The sequence below is a fragment of the Ictidomys tridecemlineatus genome, chromosome 5 (genome assembly GCF_052094955.1).
Source record: "Ictidomys tridecemlineatus isolate mIctTri1 chromosome 5, mIctTri1.hap1, whole genome shotgun sequence".
In the NCBI taxonomy this organism is placed as follows: domain Eukaryota; kingdom Metazoa; phylum Chordata; class Mammalia; order Rodentia; family Sciuridae; genus Ictidomys; species Ictidomys tridecemlineatus.
Genome location: NC_135481.1, coordinates 180,902,164 through 180,920,983, shown reverse-complemented (window position 1 = coordinate 180,920,983; position 18,820 = coordinate 180,902,164). Strand labels below are relative to the sequence as shown.

Below are 18,820 nucleotides of genomic sequence, written 5' to 3'. Positions count from 1 at the left end.
GGCGACCTGTGACAAAGCCTGATCCAGCACAGGAACACAGTACAGGAGCTGGGGGCCAGCAGGAGAGACCCTGAGGTGTCAGATGGGTGGTCCATGAAAGATGACAAGGACGGGGTTCTGCTTCTGATCAATATAACAGTTGACTTGCAAGGAGGAGAAAGTATGAGCCATGCAAAGAGTAGCAGGGAGAGCATTTCAGGCAAATGAAAAAGCAAGTGCAAAGGCCCTGAGGCAGTGAGTGTGGGGTGGAGTGAGCATGGGTGGGAGTGACAAGACATGAGGTCAGACAGCCAGAGAGTGCAGATCATGAAAGTCCTTGCGGATTGCGGGAAGAAGTCTCTCCGAACTCTGGGTGCAGCTGAAATGTAATCTACTTCAGTTCCAATCAGCAGTGTGTGGAGGAGGCGGCTTCTGGGCTCCTCATTCTCCTCTTGTTTCCTCTGACACAGTTTGAAGACGGGATCCTGGACATCTGCCTGATGCTCTTGGATATCAACCCCAAGTTCCTGCAGGACGCCAACCAGGACTGCGCGGGCCGCAGCAGCCCAGTGTATGTGGGCCGCGTGGTGAGCCGCATGGTGAGTGGCAGGTCCCTAACCCCGTGATGTCCCAGGCCAGGCTGTGTGCTGGGGGGCTCAGGACATGGGGACATCTCCCCAAGAAAGACAAGATTTAGACAAATGAGGGCTATACCACCAGCTCCCCCAAAGCCACTCATTCATTGAGCAGATATTTATGAAGGGCCACCTGTGTCCTGGGCTCTGGGGACACAGCAGCTGGGTATAAAACACGTCCAGTCCCCGGCTTCAGAGAGCTTACGTTCCGGTGGCCAGGTGAGAGGAGCCAGATGGTCACCAAATGTCACATGACCGAGCGCACAGGCATACATGACTGTGGCCCCCTTGAAGGGGCCTGGGGTGTGTCTGACCACAGGACCTAGCCTCGGAGGCAGCTCCCCCTGAGCTGCTGTCGTGGCTAGGAGGAGGAGGGGCTATGCAAAGGCCCTGAGGAGAACAGAAAGGACACCAGTGAGGCTGCAGCCCAGCGAGCAGACGGGAGCTGGGTGCTGCCGAGGTGGGCAGGGGTCAGGCCCTATGGCCTGCTGGGCCGTGGGCAGGAGGCTGGATTTTATTCTGCAGGGAATGGGACTTGAGGGGGGATGACAAAATCTTGGTGGGGTCCAGAGGAGCTTGGGTAAAGCTCAGATGAGCCGCATGTTGGAGCACCTGGCTCCCGGAAGGAAGCCATTCTCCAGGCTGCCCTCGGGGCCCCACCCCCAGGGCCTCCTCCTCCCGCCTCCTGTCTCCCGACTTGGGCTCCAGCCCCCGACGTCTCCCTCAGGCCACAGGCTCTGTCCCCCACCATGTCCCCCTGGTTGCAGGTGAACTGCAACGATGACCAGGGCGTGCTTCTGGGACGCTGGGACAACAACTACGGGGACGGCGTCAGCCCCATGTTCTGGATCGGCAGCGTGGACATCCTGCGGCGCTGGAAGGACCACGGCTGTCAGAACGTCAAGTACGGCCAGTGCTGGGTCTTCGCCGCCGTGGCCTGCACAGGTGAGCGCTCATGAGGCCCGCCTCAGCCTCCGCCAGCCCGCGAGGGAGCGCGGGCGGCGCTCGGGAGACCCGTCCAGCCCCGTGGCGAGGCACAGTGACCTGCGGCCTGTGGCCACTCTTCCCTGGTCCTCTCCCCAAAAATACCTCTAGGTGGTCTTTAGGCTCAAGGACGTGATGGGGGAGCAGCGTGGGCTCAGGGCTGAGTTCTGGAGCCGGGCACACCCGAGCTCAAGGCCTGGGCAAAGACTTCCCGCTGACCTCAGTCTCCGCGTAGGTAGAATGGGGACAACGCCGCCCGCCTTGGGGTGGGTGTGACGTACGCTGCTCAGCACAGAACCGGGCCCAGGGTAGCTGTCAGCGTCCATTAGCTATCAGTACCTCGAAGACAACAGTAAAGTCTCAGTTGAGAAAGAGAAAGGAGGTTCCAAGATCCAAAGGGGAAGGTGGAGCAACTTGAAACCAGAAAAGTAAAATGGGTTTTAAAAGATTTGGAAGATTTAGGCCCAGGAAATGTTGATGGTGTCCCAAGGTTGGTAACGGTGCTTCAGAGAAGAGGCTCGACAGCATCACATACAGCTAAGGACTCGGCCTCTGGGGTCAAGGGCTGTGTCCGCAGCCTGCTTCACGGGAGCTGTGTGCCCTTGGAGAGATCACTAACTCCTCGAGCCTCAGTTCCCTGGTACACGGCGTGGGCATAATACTAGTGCCCTCATCCTGGGACACCTGGGGGTCAGACGAGTCAGCCGGTGCGAAGCCAGCCTGTGCGAGGCGCTTGAGGGTTTCAGGCACATAACGACAGAATCCAACAGGCTGATCCGCAGCTCCCAGATGTTCTGTCTCCGAGACCAGAGCTCCAGCCAGAGGAGGGTCACCAGGACGTCCTCCACACCCCAGGCTGGGTGGGGTGGCCTGGCCCGGGCTCTCCCCAGGCCATCAATCCCGTCCTCCCAGCCTCCCCTGACCTCCCTGCCTCCCAGCCTCCCCAGTGACCTCCCTGCCTCCTCCCTCATGACCTGACTTCCCTTTTCTTGTGGAAACTCCCTGGCCCAGCCCCTGCCTCCTGGGGACGAGAGCCCATCTTGCAGAGCAGCCGGTGGATTCTCCCAGGAAACCCCGCAGCGGTGGCCCGTGTCCCCGGGCTCTCCTGCACATGCCATAGTCACCTAAACTGCTGGCGGCAGGTCACCTCCCCTGCAACTGTCCTCTCTGCAAGGCCAAGGAAGGCTCGGTCCAGCCCACGGGCTTCGGAGCTGGCCTGCGGCGCTGGGTGGACTCGGGCGAGAGAACGGGTGTCTCGGAGCCTCGGTTTCTCCCCTGGGGAAGGGAGCCGGGGCGAGGGCCTCAGGCCTTGGGAGCTCTTGGGCCTGGGCACATGTCACTGAGCACAGTTCAGGTGAGACCTGGGCCTGGGTTTCAGGGACTCTGGGGTCCTGCCTCCTCAGGTGGCTCCCGGGCCTCTTCTCCATGCCCAGACGACCCTGACCAGACCTGCATTTGCCTTGAGAAGCGTGTGACGCGTCGCTGTTGCCAAGTGCCTCCTGGGTCCTGCCCCGGGCACTGGGCAGACCAGGCTGCCCACACTGCGGCCTTTCTCTGAATCACCACGACATCCAGACAAGCTGCTGTTCCTAGCTCTTCTTACCCAGGAGGAAACAGAGAGCAGAAGTGACTTTCCCAAGGTCACACAGCTGATGTTGGCATAGCCAGGCTCTGGCCAGGTGTGCCTGGTTCTGGGGCAGCGCCTCACAATGTGGCCCGGCCGCCTCTTGGGACATGATCCCAGCGTCAGGAGTGGTGCCAGCTCTTGGCAGCAGAGACAGGCCTCCCAGCCTCTGTACTCAGATCCACTGCCTATGGGGCAAGGTTCAGGGTTGGGACACCAGCCATGACTGAGGGCAGCAGCAGGCCTGGCCCCTGTCCAGAGCGCAGGGGCGCGGGAACCAGGCGAGAGGTCCAGCGTCCCAGCTGCGCTGTCCTCTGGGCGCGCCCACGGGTCTCAGGGCCGGAATCCAGGGCCATCCGGGAAGCCCTGGGCCTCGCGGATGGGCACAGGGACAAAGGTCACATCCCCTCCCCCCGCCCCCCTGCTCAAAGTCCCACGCAGGTCCCCGGGAGAGGCCTGCTGGGTTTCTGTTTCGCTTCCCCGTTTAGGACGGTACTTTCTCTGTCCTTCCCTGGGTCACTTTCACTCAAGTAGCTCGGGAAACGGGGTGCACAAAGGCACCCGAGCCTTCGCCCCCGGACCTGCCCGGGGCCTTCCTCCCTCCCCTGCGCTGGGCCTGTGGGTGCCAGTCACCGCCCTGCCCCTTTCCACCTGCCATCGCCACGTTGCCCTCGCCCCAGTAAGCAGGGCTCTGGCCTGCACGCGGGGCCTCCCCGAGCCCGAGGACCTTGGCCTGCACCGTGACGCTGTTTTAGAGGGTCACTTACAGTTACGGTCTGGGGACATGAGGGTGGACCCCATCGTGCTGTGAGTGCAGATCTGGACGGGGCACCCAGGCTTGGCAGGGTGGCCTCCCAGGGGACACAGCGTGTGCCAGTGCCCCGAGGCAGCGGGAGCAGGAAGGGCTGGAGGTCAGGGTGGCTGGACCAAAGTGACAGGGGGAGCCAGGTCTTGCAGAGCCAAGGGTCAGAGGCAGAAGTCTGGCCTCGACCTCCAGGGCCCTGGGAGCCATTGTCAGAGGAGGGTCAATGTCGTATTTGCAGTTGGAGTGCTGAGAGGTCACAGGGGACGTGGTGGCCAGTGAGCCGAGCATCATCATCCAGGCAGAGGGCTGGACTGTCCCCTCCCCACCTGGACCATGGTGCCCGTGCCCCGGGATGGAGATGGGCCAGTGTCCCGGGCCCCGGCTGGCCTGCTGAGTGGCCCCTGTGTCCCCAGTGCTGCGCTGCCTTGGAGTCCCCTCCCGTGTGGTGACCAACTACAACTCGGCGCACGACCAGAACAGCAACCTGGTCATCGAGTACTTCCGCAACGAGCTCGGGGAGCTGGAGAGCGACAGGAGCGAGATGATCTGGTGAGGCCCGGGAGGCCAGGCCGGGAGGGCACTGTGGACGGGCGCCGGGGACATCTGAATTGGGCCTGAGAGAGGAGCAGTTCTGGGCGGGGGAGGCCGGGCCTGTGCAGAGGCCTGTGTGGGGGTGACCAAGCACTGGGAGGGGTGTCGGGAGGAGGAGGGGGAGGGCCTGGGCTTGTCTCCAAGGGCAGTGGGTTGTCCCCGCGCCTCAGGGTGTGCGGCGGCTGCCGAGACCACTGGGGACCAGGGGACAGAGGCAGGAAGGGAGAGATGGGGTGCCTGGGGCAGGGGGTGTCCAGGAGGGTGGTGAAGAGGCCTGAACACGGGTGGGTGGAGCCTCTGGGCAGGAAAAGCAGGGAAGGGGGCAGGAAGTGAGGAGAGGAAGGGCAGGGAGGGGCGCGGGGGGCCCAGGGCGAGCCCCCAGCTGAGACCCCGGGAGGAGCCCAGGGGCTGCTGGGACTTGCTGGGTTCAGCTTGGGACAAGGCCTGGGGCCATCCATGGGGGGCCATGCTGAGCGGTTCCCTGCGTCCCTCCCCCCAGGAACTTCCACTGCTGGGTGGAGTCGTGGATGACCAGGCCGGACCTGGAGGCGGGCTACGAGGGGTGGCAGGCCCTGGACCCCACGCCCCAGGAGAAGAGTGAAGGTGGGTGGGCGTGGCCGTCGCTTGGTGGGAAGCCGGGCTCGGGTGGGGGACGGGGGAGCTGGGGTTCCAACCCGAAGACCACCAAAGACCACCAAAGACCACCGGCTGGGCCACACGGCCGGGCCTCCTTACCTTTTCACAATAGGCTTTTTTATAACTTGAAAAGCAATGCAGAGCGCAAGAAGGAAGGACAAAAGCCAAATGGCACCATCACACTACCCCCAAATAAGCACCATCGTCCTCCCACGTGGCTTCAGCAATCTCAGATCAGATCCTTGTCTGTGCATGTGTGTGTGTGTGTGTGTGTGTGTGTGTGTGTGTACGCATGTGCACATGCATGATTTGGAGAGTGCACCGACGCAAGATTTGGCAAAGCATTGTGGGCCCTTTTTTTTTTATTGTATAATGCGTCTGGTTACAAAGAAAACCTAAGTTATTTCAAGGACTAAGAAAAAAAAGTTGCCTTTGGATGCCAGACGCTTTTCTTATACAACAAGACCGGTGGGGGGGGGCAGTCTGTCCTGTAATACAGCCACCGGGATGAGCTCGCATGCCCTCTCCTGTGACCTGGGACAACTCGAGGTGATTTGGAAGCACCTGCGGTTCTTGGGGGTGACGAGTCCCACGTGCTCTGGAGAGGCTACGAGTTGTGTTGCCTGCTGGCAGTGGGAGGGTGTGGCGCCAAAGGGCCTGGGTTGAAGATGACCTTTTCTCCATATCCAAGTTCACGGACCCCTGCACTGTGTGGCCAGGACCTTCACGGACCCGGCTTAGGGACTCCAGCCACGTCCATTGCTCAGCTCCAGCCGCATTTCTCCACCTGTGATCTGGATTTTCATTTAGCGTTACTCGGTTTCATCACGTGTCAAAACACGTCGGCCCAGCTCCTAGTCCCCAACATTTAAGTTGTGGCCAGGGTGCCGGGGTCATAAACCACTGTGACACGAATATGGGCACTGTCCACGTAGCAGCCGCTGCCGGGCAGGCTGGGGGACACTGAGCTCAGCTCTGAGCCTCAGAGGCAGATGGGACAGCTGCCCTCCCTCTGATGTCTTCCCACGGCTCTGCTCCAGGGTAGCCTTGGGATCTGTGTCTGTTTTATTTATCAAATATCTGCGCAGCAGTTACTGTGTGCCCAGGGCCTTCCGTCTGTCACTCACAGGGTAAGTGGCCCAGCCACGCAGCTAATAAGAGCTGAACTAGGATGGGACCTGAATGTTGGGCTCCAGTGTCCTTTTTCTGAACCCTCCCTCTCTCTCCCTCCTCCCCCCAAACAGGGACATACTGCTGTGGCCCGGTCCCCGTTCGTGCCATCAAGGAGGGTGACCTGAACACCAAGTACGACGCCCCTTTTGTCTTCGCTGAGGTCAATGCAGACGTCGTGGACTGGATCCGGCAGGAGGATGGCTCCTTGCACAAGTCCGTCAACAATTCCTTGGTGGTGGGGCTGAAGATCAGCACCAAGGGCGTGGGCCGCGACGACCGGGAGGACATCACCCACACTTACAAGTACCCCGAGGGTAGGCGCAGCACTGGGGGGGCCTCTATCACAGCCTTGCAGATAAGCGCCTGGTTTACCAGCCCGGCTGCCTTGTGTGTGTGTGTGTGCTTCAGTGGGCACCTAGGTCAGCGAGCCGCAGGCTGCGTTCCACCTCTTAGAAACGAGGATGGTAGGAAGGATTGTTCATATAGGAAAATAATTCAGTGATTCTATATTCCACAAAAGGATTTCCTCTGTTTTTTAAGCCTTATTTTTTGATGGGTTCAACTCTCATTTTTATTTTTTTTTTTTATTTTGGTGGCCTTGCATGTGCCAGGCGAGTGCTCTGCCCTCAAGCTTCTCTCCTGGCCCCTGATCGACCTGAAGGGGTGGCTGCTGTAGAGACCTGGAAATGGATGATGTTGTTTACCATGTTGCTTAGCAACAACACCATCACCTCAGGGGAAGGACCTACAACTGTAGAGGGACAATTCCGTGCCTTTTTGCGTTAGTGTCATGGTGTTAGAGGGGCTTGAAAGTCCAGAGAAGCCACAAAGGAGCACATCCAGGCACTTGGCAGTTGTTTTTTTTTTTTTCCAGTGTTTGACGGAAGGTGAGCATGAGGGGGGGGCGGGTTAAGTAGAGATGGGCCGAGAGGAGCCCAAAGGTAAGATGGGTCCGATCCAGCACAGGACGAGGGATCCTCCTCTGCTCGTGTTAAGTCCGTAGGGAGCAGAGGACTTGTTAAAATGGCTCTGGGTGCCTCCACTTGCCACCTCAACGCAATGGAGACTTTCTCAGTATTGACTGTGTGTGTGCCATCTCTGCGGGGCTCACGGAGGTGACTTAGAAATTAAAGTCCCCGCTGACCTTCCTGGGCTGCCCGAGGTTGGCTATCAGGTGGCCGCGCATTAGCTGGAAACGGTAAGAGCTGAAGAGGACGTTGGTCCCTCCGCCTTGGAAAACTCCAGAGCCCATGGCTTGATGGAGAGAGATGGGGAGGGACGTCAGCCACCCAGGGGAGGTGGGCGGAGCATAAAGAAAGGGGCAGTTGATTCCCTGGCTGGCGAGCCGGACCCGGAGAGAGGAGGAGGGAAGGGCTTCCGGGGAAGTGGTCCTTATGCAGACAATCGGAGGCGGGAGAATTGGCATTCTGTTTGTGTGTGGGATGCACCAAGCCCCGTTATAGGACCTCGGTGTGACACACAGATAAATGAAACACAGGTTTGTCCCTCAGTCATCTCACGGGGATACGCACATAGACAACCCGAAGAGGGAGTGGTCAGAGAAACTTCCTGAAGGAGGGGGCATGGGGGCTGGGTTTTGAGGGATGTACAGGAGTTCACTGGTGGAAAATAGGACCGTTTTCTCCTCCTGCAAAGAGACTCCAGCTGTGACTGGGGCTCCCCTCCCATCCCTACAGGGTCCCCGGAGGAGAGGGAAGCTTTCACCAAGGCCAACCACCTGAACAAACTAGCCGAGAAGGAGGCGGCTAAGGAGACGGAGGTGGCCATGCGGATCCGCGTGAGCCAGAGCATGAACATGGGCACTGACTTTGACGTCTTTGCCTACATCACCAACAACACCCCCGAGAACCGCGAGTGCCGTCTCCTGCTCTGCGCCCGCACCGTCAGCTACAACGGGGTGCTGGGGCCCGAGTGTGGCTCCAAGAGCCTGCCCGACCTGACCCTGGAGCCCTTCTCAGGTGAGGACCTGTGTCTGGTGGCCACCGGCTGCCAGTGTGCCCTGCAGGGCCCCGTGGCTCAGCCTGCATAACTGACCTCGCCGACACAAAGCCCTGCCTGGGTGGGCCCTGTCCTGAGCACTTCCCAGACAGCCACCCGTCCGCTTCTCAGGACAGAGCTGAGGCGGACTTGAGCACTGCTCCCCTCATTTTCCAGATGAGGAAACGGAGGCACAGGGAGGTTAAGTAACTTTCCCAAGGTCACACAGAGAGGAAGTTTGAACCCATCTTCTCAGCAACTGCGCTATTCTGTGTTTGTTTCCTGTCATTTCGCTGTGACCCCTGCCAGCTCTCAGACCCTCTGCTCCCCTCTCCTGGCCACTGCCTTGCCTCTGCCTCCAGCTGCAGGAGCCTCCCACTGCCCGGCTGAAGGTCTTCATTGCCCCTGGTGTTGTTGGCCTCAGAGAAAGGAGGCCCTCGTGGGTGGGCACTGCCCATGGAACTCTCGGCAAGGGTGCAGATTCCACATCTGTGCTGCCCAGGACGGGTGGCCGCCAGCTCCATGTGGCCACTGGGCGCTGGAAATGCAGTGGCTGCTGAGGGTTTTAATTCTTTTGGAAGTTAGGTAGCGCCTGTGGCCGGAAACTGCCCTGTGTGACACGGCAGCCCAAGGGCACTGGACAGCCCATGTGGAGTCTCCTGGCTCTGCCCCCAAAGCCCCGCCTGCCTGGCAGAGCCCCGCCCGGAGGGCAGTGTTGGGCAGCCCCACGTTGGCCCCCGGCAGAGGCCGCGTTGGTCGCTCATGCATGGGGCCAGACTTCTGCACAGTGGTCTCCTCGGGCCCTGGGGCTCCTGCAGCGTCCCTGTGCCTGGGCCCAGAGGTCAGTATGAGGCAGCTGGAGTTCCGTCTTCCACCCTCCTCCCACGGCCTGTCCCATCTTCTCCTGGGGACAGCCCAGCAGGCAGGAGGGGACAGAGGGGTCTTAGAGCTGGGAAAGCCCCGGGAACTGTGGTGTGAGGCCCTGGCCATGCCCTAAGGGGCAGCGTGACCATGTGGACCATTGTCCCTATCGCTGGGCAAAGGCCTCCGCTCCACCCAGGGTCCCCGTCCAGCCCGAGGGAATCGTACCCGGACACTGTCAGCAGTGTCCACAGCGGGCACTCCACCTGGGAGCCTGCGTGACATTCAACAGGATGACCAGAGGGTGAGAGCCCGGGCAGGACGCCCTCTGCCTTTACGGCCTCCATCCGCTGCCCCCCTTTGTCTGCGACGCCCGCCTCCCCCTCCCCTTGCCCACCCTGGACCCCCAGGGCTGGGTGCGGGGTTCAGCCTGCCAGGGCCCAAGACAGCGGGCCTGCGAGTCGCGCCCAGGTCTGGTGCTGAAGTCCCCTCGTGGTCTTCTCTCCTGGGCCCACAGGCTCAGCGAGACCCCTGTCAGGGCCCTCTGCGGGACCCAGACCTCTGCGGCAGGCCCCTCCCTGGGCTGCAGGAAGGCGTGAGGGCGGGTGCTCGCGGAGCCCCAGACCGGCCCGCTTGCTAAACGGGGCAAGCAAGGGCGGCCGCGAGGCTGGGGGACAAGAGGTGAGCTCGGGAAACACCTGGAAAGTTCGCCCTGGTGTCGGCACACGTGGCCCTCACTCCTCACCCGGCAAAAGTGGGAAGGAGCCAGGGAGCCTGAGAAGCCCCCGGACCTTGGCCGTTGTGCCACTCAGTGGTGTGGGACGCTGTCACCTCTGCCTCTACCCCCAGGAATCAGGGGCAGGCTCCTTTCCTACAGGTGCGAGGGGCGCTCGGGACCCCGGGTTCTGTCCCTGCCATCTGGTGCCGGCCGCGGCCCTGGGTCTTTCCCTCCTCCACTCCGGGCCGCAGGGTCCCCTTTGGTGCAAGGGCTGGCTCAGCGGCTTCTTTTTAGGGGCACACCCTCGGGGCCAGGGCACACCCTCAGGGCCAGGTCTGCTCAGAGGTTCTGAGGGGAGGAAGTGCCTCCCCTGGAATGTGGGGCATGGAGTGGCCGGCAGGTCACCCCGTGCCCTTTGCCTCCCAGATAGCATCAGAGCGCAGCGCGGTATTGTTCTAAGGTTCTCATCAGCCCGGGGTGTGCTGGGGGGGACAGCGCTCCTGCTGGGGGCTCAGGAGGGACACAGCCTGCCTGTAGGGAGGGAAGGGCAGGGGTCCGGAAGATGGGGCCCATCCAAGATGCCCTCCTGGGGCCTCTGCTGTCAAGGTCATCTGAGCCCCCACTCTGGAGAGGTGTTTGTTGCTCTTTGAGGATAAGATCTGGGGATTTCCATGTGCTAATGGACAGGAAGCCAGGCCCAGGATACAGAGCCAAACCCAGCGGCCCCCAGCCCTGCTCCATGGTCTGTTGCTCCTCTCCCCTCCCCTTCCTGTCCCCACCCTTCTCCCTCACCCGTCCAGGTGGGTCACCCGGAAAGTAGCCAGTGTGGCCTCGGTGACCGTCCCCAGGTCACCGTCCAGAACAGGGCATGTCATCCGAGGAATGAGCATCCGCCCCCCCTCCCCCGCCCCGGCACTCTGTGGCCCAAGGCCAAGGCCAAGGCCTGGGCTGTGACCGGCAGCTCTCCGCGGTCCAGCCCTGTCCTGCCTCAGCCTCCTGGAGAAGCCGAGCCCCCCTCAGGCTCCTGGAGGGCAGGGCTTCCTTCTTTCCTGAGGAGCTGCTGCACCAGGTCTGGGAACAGCCTTCCCCCTCCTTTTGTCCTGGTTGGCACAGAAGTCTGGGTGGCTCCCGGGTCGCATCATCTGATGAGAGCTTGGAGCACGTCCACCGGACGGATGTGCAGGGGCGGCGGGTGGCACTGGCCAGAGGCGCCCGGCCCACAGCCCCCCTGCTGCAGGGCCGGGGTGTGGACCTCCAGCCCCCGCAGCCCCCGGGGCTCAGGGAGAAGCTTCGAGGTGCTGGCTGGCCTTTGGCAGCCCTCAGCCTTGCTCTTCTCCCTCCTTAGAGGGCGAGCAGCCCCGGGCAGGTTTACCCCAGCTGACTTGTGTTTGCTTGTTTTAATTTTTACCAGTGACTTTCTGCTTCTGGTAAATGAGATAGTTTGCTGCAAGTAATGATAAAAAATTTCTCTGAAAGAAAAAAAAAGTTACAAAAAAACAGAGCAAGTTTGTGTGTGTGGGTGTGGTCGGGGGACGGAGGGGACCGAGGGCTCTGTTGGACCAGCTGGCTGGGCAGGGAGCTCCACAGTGTCCCCCCCACCCCCCGTCAACAGGAGAGGCCCCAGCAGCACCAGGGACTTGCCCAGGGTCTCTGAGTGAGGGGCAAGCAGGACCCACACCAGGCCTCAGGGTCCTTGTCAGACGAGACGGCCTAGATCCGGCTTCGTGACACTTTGGTGGGCCCTGCCAGCTCCTTTCCCATCCCCTTGTCACTGTATGGTTTTTGCTGGAGGCGACTGTTGGTCAGAGCTCTGTGTAGCAGGTCCTGGATGTTTCTGGGAACAGAGAGGGGAGTTCATCTTCCTGGGCTCACACAGCTGAACGAGGTTGGGAGCTGGCTCTCCCGGGCCAGGCCTTTCCCGGGAAAGGCAATGCTCAACTGTCAAATGGGTCTGACCTATTGGCCTCTGGGGAGTGGCACCATGTCCATGGTGGTACCTTGGGGGGTGCAGGTTGTGCTCGGGACTCTCGACCTGGATGGTGGGTTTGGATGCCCGTGTGGCACCTCCCAGCTGCGGGGCCTGTGGCGGTTGTTCACCTGCCCGAGCCTGTCTCCTTGTCTTCTAGGGAGGGTGAAGTGGGAGGACGTTGTGAAAGTGGCCGCCGCCCACCCCCTGGCAGCACAGGGTGCCTGGGCTCCCCACCCCCACGAGCACCCTGAGGGCCAGGTGCTGACACTGAGGTCCCGGGAGGTGAGGAGACTCTCCCAGGTCACCAGCTGGAGGGTCAGAGGTGGAGCCAGAGCACCCCCTGCCCCTGCTCCTCCCCGGGAACCGCCTCCCTGTGTGTGTGACCTCAGGCACATTCCTTCCCCTCCTGTCCCTCCTGCAGAGAAGAGCATCCCCCTCCCCATCCTGTACGAGCAGTACCGGGACTTCCTGACCGAGTCCAACCTCATCAAGGTGCAGGGCCTCCTCATCGAGCCGGCGGCCAACAGCTACGTGCTGGCCCAGAGGGACCTCTACCTGGAGAACCCAGAGATCAAGATCCGGGTGAGGGCAGCCCCCGCCCACACACACACCTGCATCTCTGCACCCTCAGGCCTTGGAGCCTCAGGGTCCTGGAGTCCCAGCCTCACCCAAGAAAAGCATCCTAAGGATGAGAGGATTCGGCTGGAGGCCTCCAGGAATGAATCTCAGAACCCCAGGGTTGCAGGCTCATGGGATTCAGGGATCTTAGAATCATGAATCCTCAAATTGCAAAATTCCTAAGGCTGGGCCTCCAGGCCCTGGAGGTCGCAGGGCACCGACCCAGAGTCTGAGCAGGAGGGCGTGTGCCTGGGTGGCCCTGAGGTTCCGTGGCCCTCCATGCAAGGGGAGGTTAACGCTGCCAGCGTGCAGGGTGCCGTAGTTCAAAGCACAGCCGCAGGAAGGACCCGGAACCACACACAGCGTGGGAAGGGCTCCGCTCACAAGCTGTGTCCATCACCCCCACCATCATCGTAGCATTTCACCTGGAGGAGCCAGGACCCCTGGGCCCCCAAGTGTACAAGCTGAGAAAGAGCAGAGGGACGGGCAGCACCATCACGTGCCAAACCTTGCACATCTTAGCTCATTAATGCTCAGGCAGGCATTTCTCTTCCATGAAGAAACAAGGCTCAGAGAGGGTTAAAACTTCCCCAGGGTCACACAGTGACGAAGGGGCAAAGATTCACCTGGCTCCAAAGCCGGTGAACTGTCCACTCCAGACCCTAGAACAAGGGAGAGGCTCTGTGCATGCTCCCCTAGAGTCACGTGGGCCCTCGCTGCGGCTCCAGGGAAGAGCCCCGGGTAGGTGTCCCTGTGGTATTTTCAGATGAGGAAACAGGCACAGAAGTGGAGGGTGGGAGGCGGAGCTGGGCGTGGCTCCGCTTAGCCACCAGTGGACCAAAGTATAGCAAAGTCAGGGGCAGCCCAGCCTGGACCCCGCCTGCCGTGACTCCTGCCCATCCACCTTCCAGATCCTGGGAGAGCCCAAGCAGAACCGCAAGCTGGTGGCCGAGGTGTCCCTGAGGAACCCGCTCACCGTGCCCCTGTTGGACTGCATCTTCACCGTGGAGGGGGCCGGCCTGACGAAGGAGCAGCTGTCTGTGGAGGTGTAAGTGCCGGTGGCTGCAGCTTGAGGGCCAGGGGAGCGAGGTGCAGAGGGCAGTGGCTGTCCTGGTGCCACACTGCGCCCCCCCACACACACCCTGCAGCCGGGCTTCCCCACGGTCATCTCCACATCTGGGCAGCCCATGCAGAGTGCGTGCACACCTGGACAGTGACATCCACTTAGCCCCCACCTTCAGGGACCCAGGGGCCCACTCAGAGTGTCTACGCGCGTGTGGACCCACGTGCAAGTGTGGGTGTGTCACATGAGCGTGCGCTGCTGGGTTTTTATTTTATTTTTTTACCCCCGGATCATGTAGGTACAGCTCAATGCTTTGTCTCTCGGGTGGCCACCTGAGTCTGCCTACAGTGACCCCCAGAGTGTGCCATGGGCTTCTGAGCGCATGCACCACACAGAGGAGGCCCAGCTCCCGCCCCCCCCCCCCCCGCCCCCAGAGCGGGAGTGGGGCCTCCGGGATTGCTGGCCTTAGCCCTACACTCGCGGAGGCTCTGGGCCGAGTCCTGGCACATGCTCGGTGGTCACATGTCACTCTGACCTGACCCTAGAGACCCTCTCCTCACCCTCGCTTCTCTCTCTGCAGCCCAGACCCCGTGGAGCCGGGGGAGGTCGCCAAGGCCAGGGTGAACCTGCTGCCCATCGACATAGGCCTTCACAAGCTGGTGGTGAACTTCCAGTGCGACAGGCTGAAGGCCGTGAAGGGCTACCGGAACGTCATCATTGGTGGCCCCTAGGGCACCCTGCCGGGCCCCCTCAGCCTGCGAGAGCCCTCACCTGACTAGTCTCTATCCCAAGCTAATGAGCAAGCTTTGCCCCTTAGGGCAGGGGCAGGCTGCCTGTGGGGCTCAGCAGCGGAGGGTGCCTCTGGCCACCTTGTCCCTCTGAGCCTGGCTCCCCACCCACCCATTCCCCCTTAGCCATGAGGAATGTTCTGTGCCAACACAGTGGAATCCCGGCCTTGGCCGACTGGAGCTGGAGTGAGAGGGGGCTCACACCTCCCTACCCAGGTGCCTTGGGGAAAGTCACTGACCACCATACTGTTCGATCCACTCCCAAGTTTCTCAGAGCAGACAATAAAGGGTGGCTGTGCCTGTTTGGCTAGACCCAGGAGCTCAGCCCCCTGGAATGTGTCCTGCACCCATCCCCCAGCTGCTCCCAGGCACCTGGGGCTCCTGGGAGAGGCGGAGCCAGGTGGGGTGCAGACAGGCCGGCCCACATCCCCGCAGTGTCCTGGCCAACAGCGTCCCCACCCACATCCCCACTGGAGGCACATGCTGAGTGCGGTGCCTCCTGTGCTCCCTGATGCTCACGAGGCCACCACCGACTTAGTCACCACGGGCAGCTACAGAGCGGGAACTGCCTTCTGGAGGAGGAGACTGAGGGTCCAAGAGGGACCTCAGTCCCAGCCGCTGGCGGTCAAGTGTGAGGCTGGAGAGGCGGGGCCTGGACCAGAGTCTGGCCTGTGACTCGGAGCCCAGGGCTCCGCAGTGCCACCAGCCCTGACCCAAGAATGCCAGCGGGGCCACGTGGGACCTGATGGCAGGGGCCCAGCTGGGGCGAGGAGCAGGGGAGGGCTGGGGGTTGGGGAGCCGGGGTCAGGACTTGTCTCAAGCTCAGGTCTGGCCGGACGCCGCCCGCCCCTCTCTGGGCCTCCGTTTCCTCACGTCCAGGAGCTGAGCAGCTCATCCCCGAGGGCGCTTAGCCCTGTGCTTCTGTGCCTCTTAGGGTCCCGCCTTGCAGATGGCCACCCTGCTCCACAAAGCTTAGGCCCCAGGCCCAGGACGTCTCTGTGACCGTCCTGCCCTGAGCCCCTTCCCCTGCCGGGTGCCTCCCTTCAGGCCCCAGTTCTAGGGGAGGAATCCGGCTGCCCCTGGCCTTCCCGTGAACTTGGCCGCCTCCACTCCCGGAGCCTTCATGGCCCATGCTGGTCACTAGCCAACCGGGTCAGTGCCTTAGCCCCCCTTGGCAGGGCCAGCAGCCCTGGACACAGCCCTGGCCCCGAGGAAGCCTCAGGAGCCCGTGAGTCTGCCACCTCGGGTCTACCCCGCGGCTTCTCCATGACGAGGCCTCCTCCGGGCTGGAAGGGTCTCTGCTGGGGATAAGGTCACAGCCTCTAGGGCTCCCAAAATCCCAGACAAGGACTTGGGGAACCTCACACCGATGTACTAAAACTTTCTGCTTCGCAAAGGGAAGAATCACCAAATGAGCCGACGGGTGTGTCCTACGTGAATAGAGCTCCACTTCTGGGTGGTTCTATAAGAGCTTTGGGTCCTAAGCAGGCAGCGCTGTGCTTTCCCATCACGAGGCGCCAGCACTGGAATAAAAGTTTATTTTTCACATTCAGACAAAGTCTGGTCTCATGTTTCATGAACTTTTGAGGGTGATGTTGGGCGAGTGCTCCTCACAAGGTGAGCACCAGTACCAACTGCCCCCTGCAGAGGGGACTCTCCCAAGCCTCGGCCCTGCCTTGGCCCTGCCCCAGGCCTAAACTTCACCAGCAGCTGTGTCCGTCTCCAGGCCCTGCCCCCACTGGGCCTTTTCCACTACCACCCTGCGCTCTTCTTCACCTCGAGGCTTTTGTGATTGTAGTTGCCTGAGCCCGGAGAGTCCTTCCTCCTGCGTTCCTGTGGCAAACTCCTGCTCATCCTGCAATGTTGAATACCAAAATCACCTCTTCTGTGAAGCCTTCTTTGATTTCTTCTCAGGCCTCCAGGGTCCTACAACATGGACCAACTCAAGTATCCACCAGTGTGCATTTTAGTTCCATGTTGGCATGTCCATCCCCTACCCCATCCAACCTGAAGTCCTCGAAGCAGGGACCAAGGATCCTTCAAAATAGACACTCATAAGTGGTGAGCTGGTAGATGGATGTGTTTCAAAACCAGTGTTGTCCATAGAAACAACATGAGCCCCAGAGTAAACCATGCACATAACTTCAAACTTTCCAAAGCTGGGCGTGGCCATGCAGGTCTGTAGCCTCAGCCATTTGGGAAGCTGAGGCCAGAGGATCCCTTGAGCCCAAGAATTTGGGACCAGCTTGGACAACATAAACCCTGTCTCTTAAACACAAAAACAAACATTTTCTAATAGAAAATTAGAAGGGTAGAAAAAAAAACAGGTAAAATTAGCTTAAATAATGTTTTATTGAACTCAATATTGTTTTGCAATTTGTAATCCATACAAAAGTTATCAGTGAGATATTTTACTTTCTGATTTGCACAATACCATCTTAATGCCAGCCCAGCCTGTCTGTCTCCTGTGCTGCAGGTGGCCGGGGTCACCATAGAGATGGTGCAAGTCTCCACTGTGATTCCTGAGTGTGGGGACCTGGTCATTCACCTAAGTGCCACCATGAGGCAGATGAACATTGTTGGAGGAATAGAGGGTGGGGGTCTGTCCTCACCCTCAGGGCCTCGTGTGGACGGACATAAGATGCACACAAACATCATTTATTTTTTATGTTTTGTATCAGGGTTTGAACTCAACCACAGAGCCACATCCCCAGCCCTATTTTGTATTTTATTTCGCGACAGCACCTCACTGAGTTGCTTAGTGCCTTGCTGATGCTGAGGCTGGCTTTGAACTCACGATCCTCCTGCCTCAGCCTCCCCAGCTGCTGGGATTCCAGATGTGCTCCACGGCACCCGGTCAAAGCATAATTTAATAAAAACCCAACTTCACTCTCCTGGGGGCCAAATCCTGCTCCCTGAACACGGAGCATCGAGTCGACTGGTGCCCGGCTGGAAAACAGTCCACTTGGCTATTTGGACAGAGGAGGGGTTCATGGGAAGCGGATTCCGAAGGCATGCGAGGGGAGGAAGGGCTGCTAGGTGACACCGTGCCACCCAGAGCACCCAGAGAACGGGAAGAGCTGTGAGGCCTCCGCACGGGCACTCACCTCCTCGGTGGGGGAGGCACGCCACGGTGGCCCCGGCCCAGCAGAGCTGCCGGGAATCACGTCACAGCATGCCCGAGCTAGCCGTGCCCAGAACCGGGGCGGGTCCCATCCTCTCCCCCTGCCTTCTCCCCACTGGTGGATCCTCCCCAGAAACCCACTGGCAAGGGCTCTGGAAAATGTTACTCTCCACGAGAGCCGGCCAGGCAAGGGCGGGATGGAGTCGGTGCGACCCACTCCAGTTCCTTCTGCTAAGACACCCCCACCACCTTCTCTACCGAGGAGCTTGGAAAACCTCAGCCTCCAAAACCCTGCTCAGCCTCCAAAGAAGGAGGCCTTCCTGGATTGCAGCGAAATGCTCCAGCCCCTGGATCCCCCCCCCCGCCCCCACCTTAGAAAGCCCTTGCCACAGAACACTTGTCCCCCTGGGCTGGGAACGGTCGTCTCTGTGCCTCTCTGTGCTATCAAGTGTCCAAGGGCAGGGGCAGGGCACACCCCAGCTAGGGCCACTGAGCCAACTCCAGCTCCGGGCCTGACTGCTCCCCACTAAAACGAGGGGCAGAGCTGCCCCAGCCAGGTCTGCCCAAGCTGGGCATCCGGATGCAGGGGTCTCTTCGGACCCAGCCCCCAGGCCTACCTTGTTTGCATGTGAAAAATAAACTCCTCCCGTTTCAAAATAGAAATGGTTCAAAAATGCACCCCATTTTTTAACACCATAGAGACTCAGAGCCCCCCCTCATCCTACAGATAAGAAAACAGAGGTTCAGAGGGGTTGGGCGATTCACCCCAAGTCACACAGCGGGTAGACTGCAGAGCTGGACTTGACCCGGCAGCCTGCCCTCCCACCCCAGGGCCTGGCCCCTAGGGGCCCCCATTCCTCCCACACTCCAACACCCTCCCCTCCCCTCCACCCCTCGCAGGGACCAGGGTTCTCGGGGCAGAGGCCTCACACAGCCCTGGCAGCCATCACGGAGCCAACCTCCCACCCTCTGGAGCCTTTTCCTCCCCAGATGCTCTTGTTTACCTGGGACGCCCGCCAGCTCACCCCTCAGCCTCAAGGCAAGTCCAGAGAGACAGAAAGAAGGCTGAGGGAGCCCAAGGAGGAGGAGCTGAGGACAAAGGGCTGAGCGGGCTCCCAGCAGCACGTCCACCTTGGGGCTGTGGCCGTGGCTCCCTGCTTCCTTCTGCAGAGACGCAGGCCCAGGAGCCCCGGAGCCCTGTGCTCTGTTTCCAGAGGGAAAAGAAATATCCCCTCAAAGCAGAAATGAAAAAAT

At 60.7% G+C, this 18,820-nt stretch overlaps 1 protein-coding gene across 1 annotated transcript in view; it reads left to right on the top strand.

Moving 5' to 3' along the window:
• The window catches only part of Tgm2 (transglutaminase 2), a 29,359-nt gene extending 13,359 nt beyond the window's left edge, over positions 1–16,000 (top strand). Inside the window, exons 5-13 of the mRNA XM_013360559.4 lie at positions 450–578; positions 1,382–1,559; positions 4,441–4,576; positions 5,118–5,221; positions 6,499–6,741; positions 8,125–8,406; positions 12,395–12,555; positions 13,503–13,639; positions 14,235–16,000. Of these exons, the coding sequence (XP_013216013.2) occupies positions 450–578; positions 1,382–1,559; positions 4,441–4,576; positions 5,118–5,221; positions 6,499–6,741; positions 8,125–8,406; positions 12,395–12,555; positions 13,503–13,639; positions 14,235–14,385 (1,521 nt within the window). The 3' untranslated portion in view covers positions 14,386–16,000. The remainder of the gene's footprint in view (positions 1–449; positions 579–1,381; positions 1,560–4,440; positions 4,577–5,117; positions 5,222–6,498; positions 6,742–8,124; positions 8,407–12,394; positions 12,556–13,502; positions 13,640–14,234) is intronic.
• Positions 16,001–18,820: the final 2,820 nt, after the last annotated feature.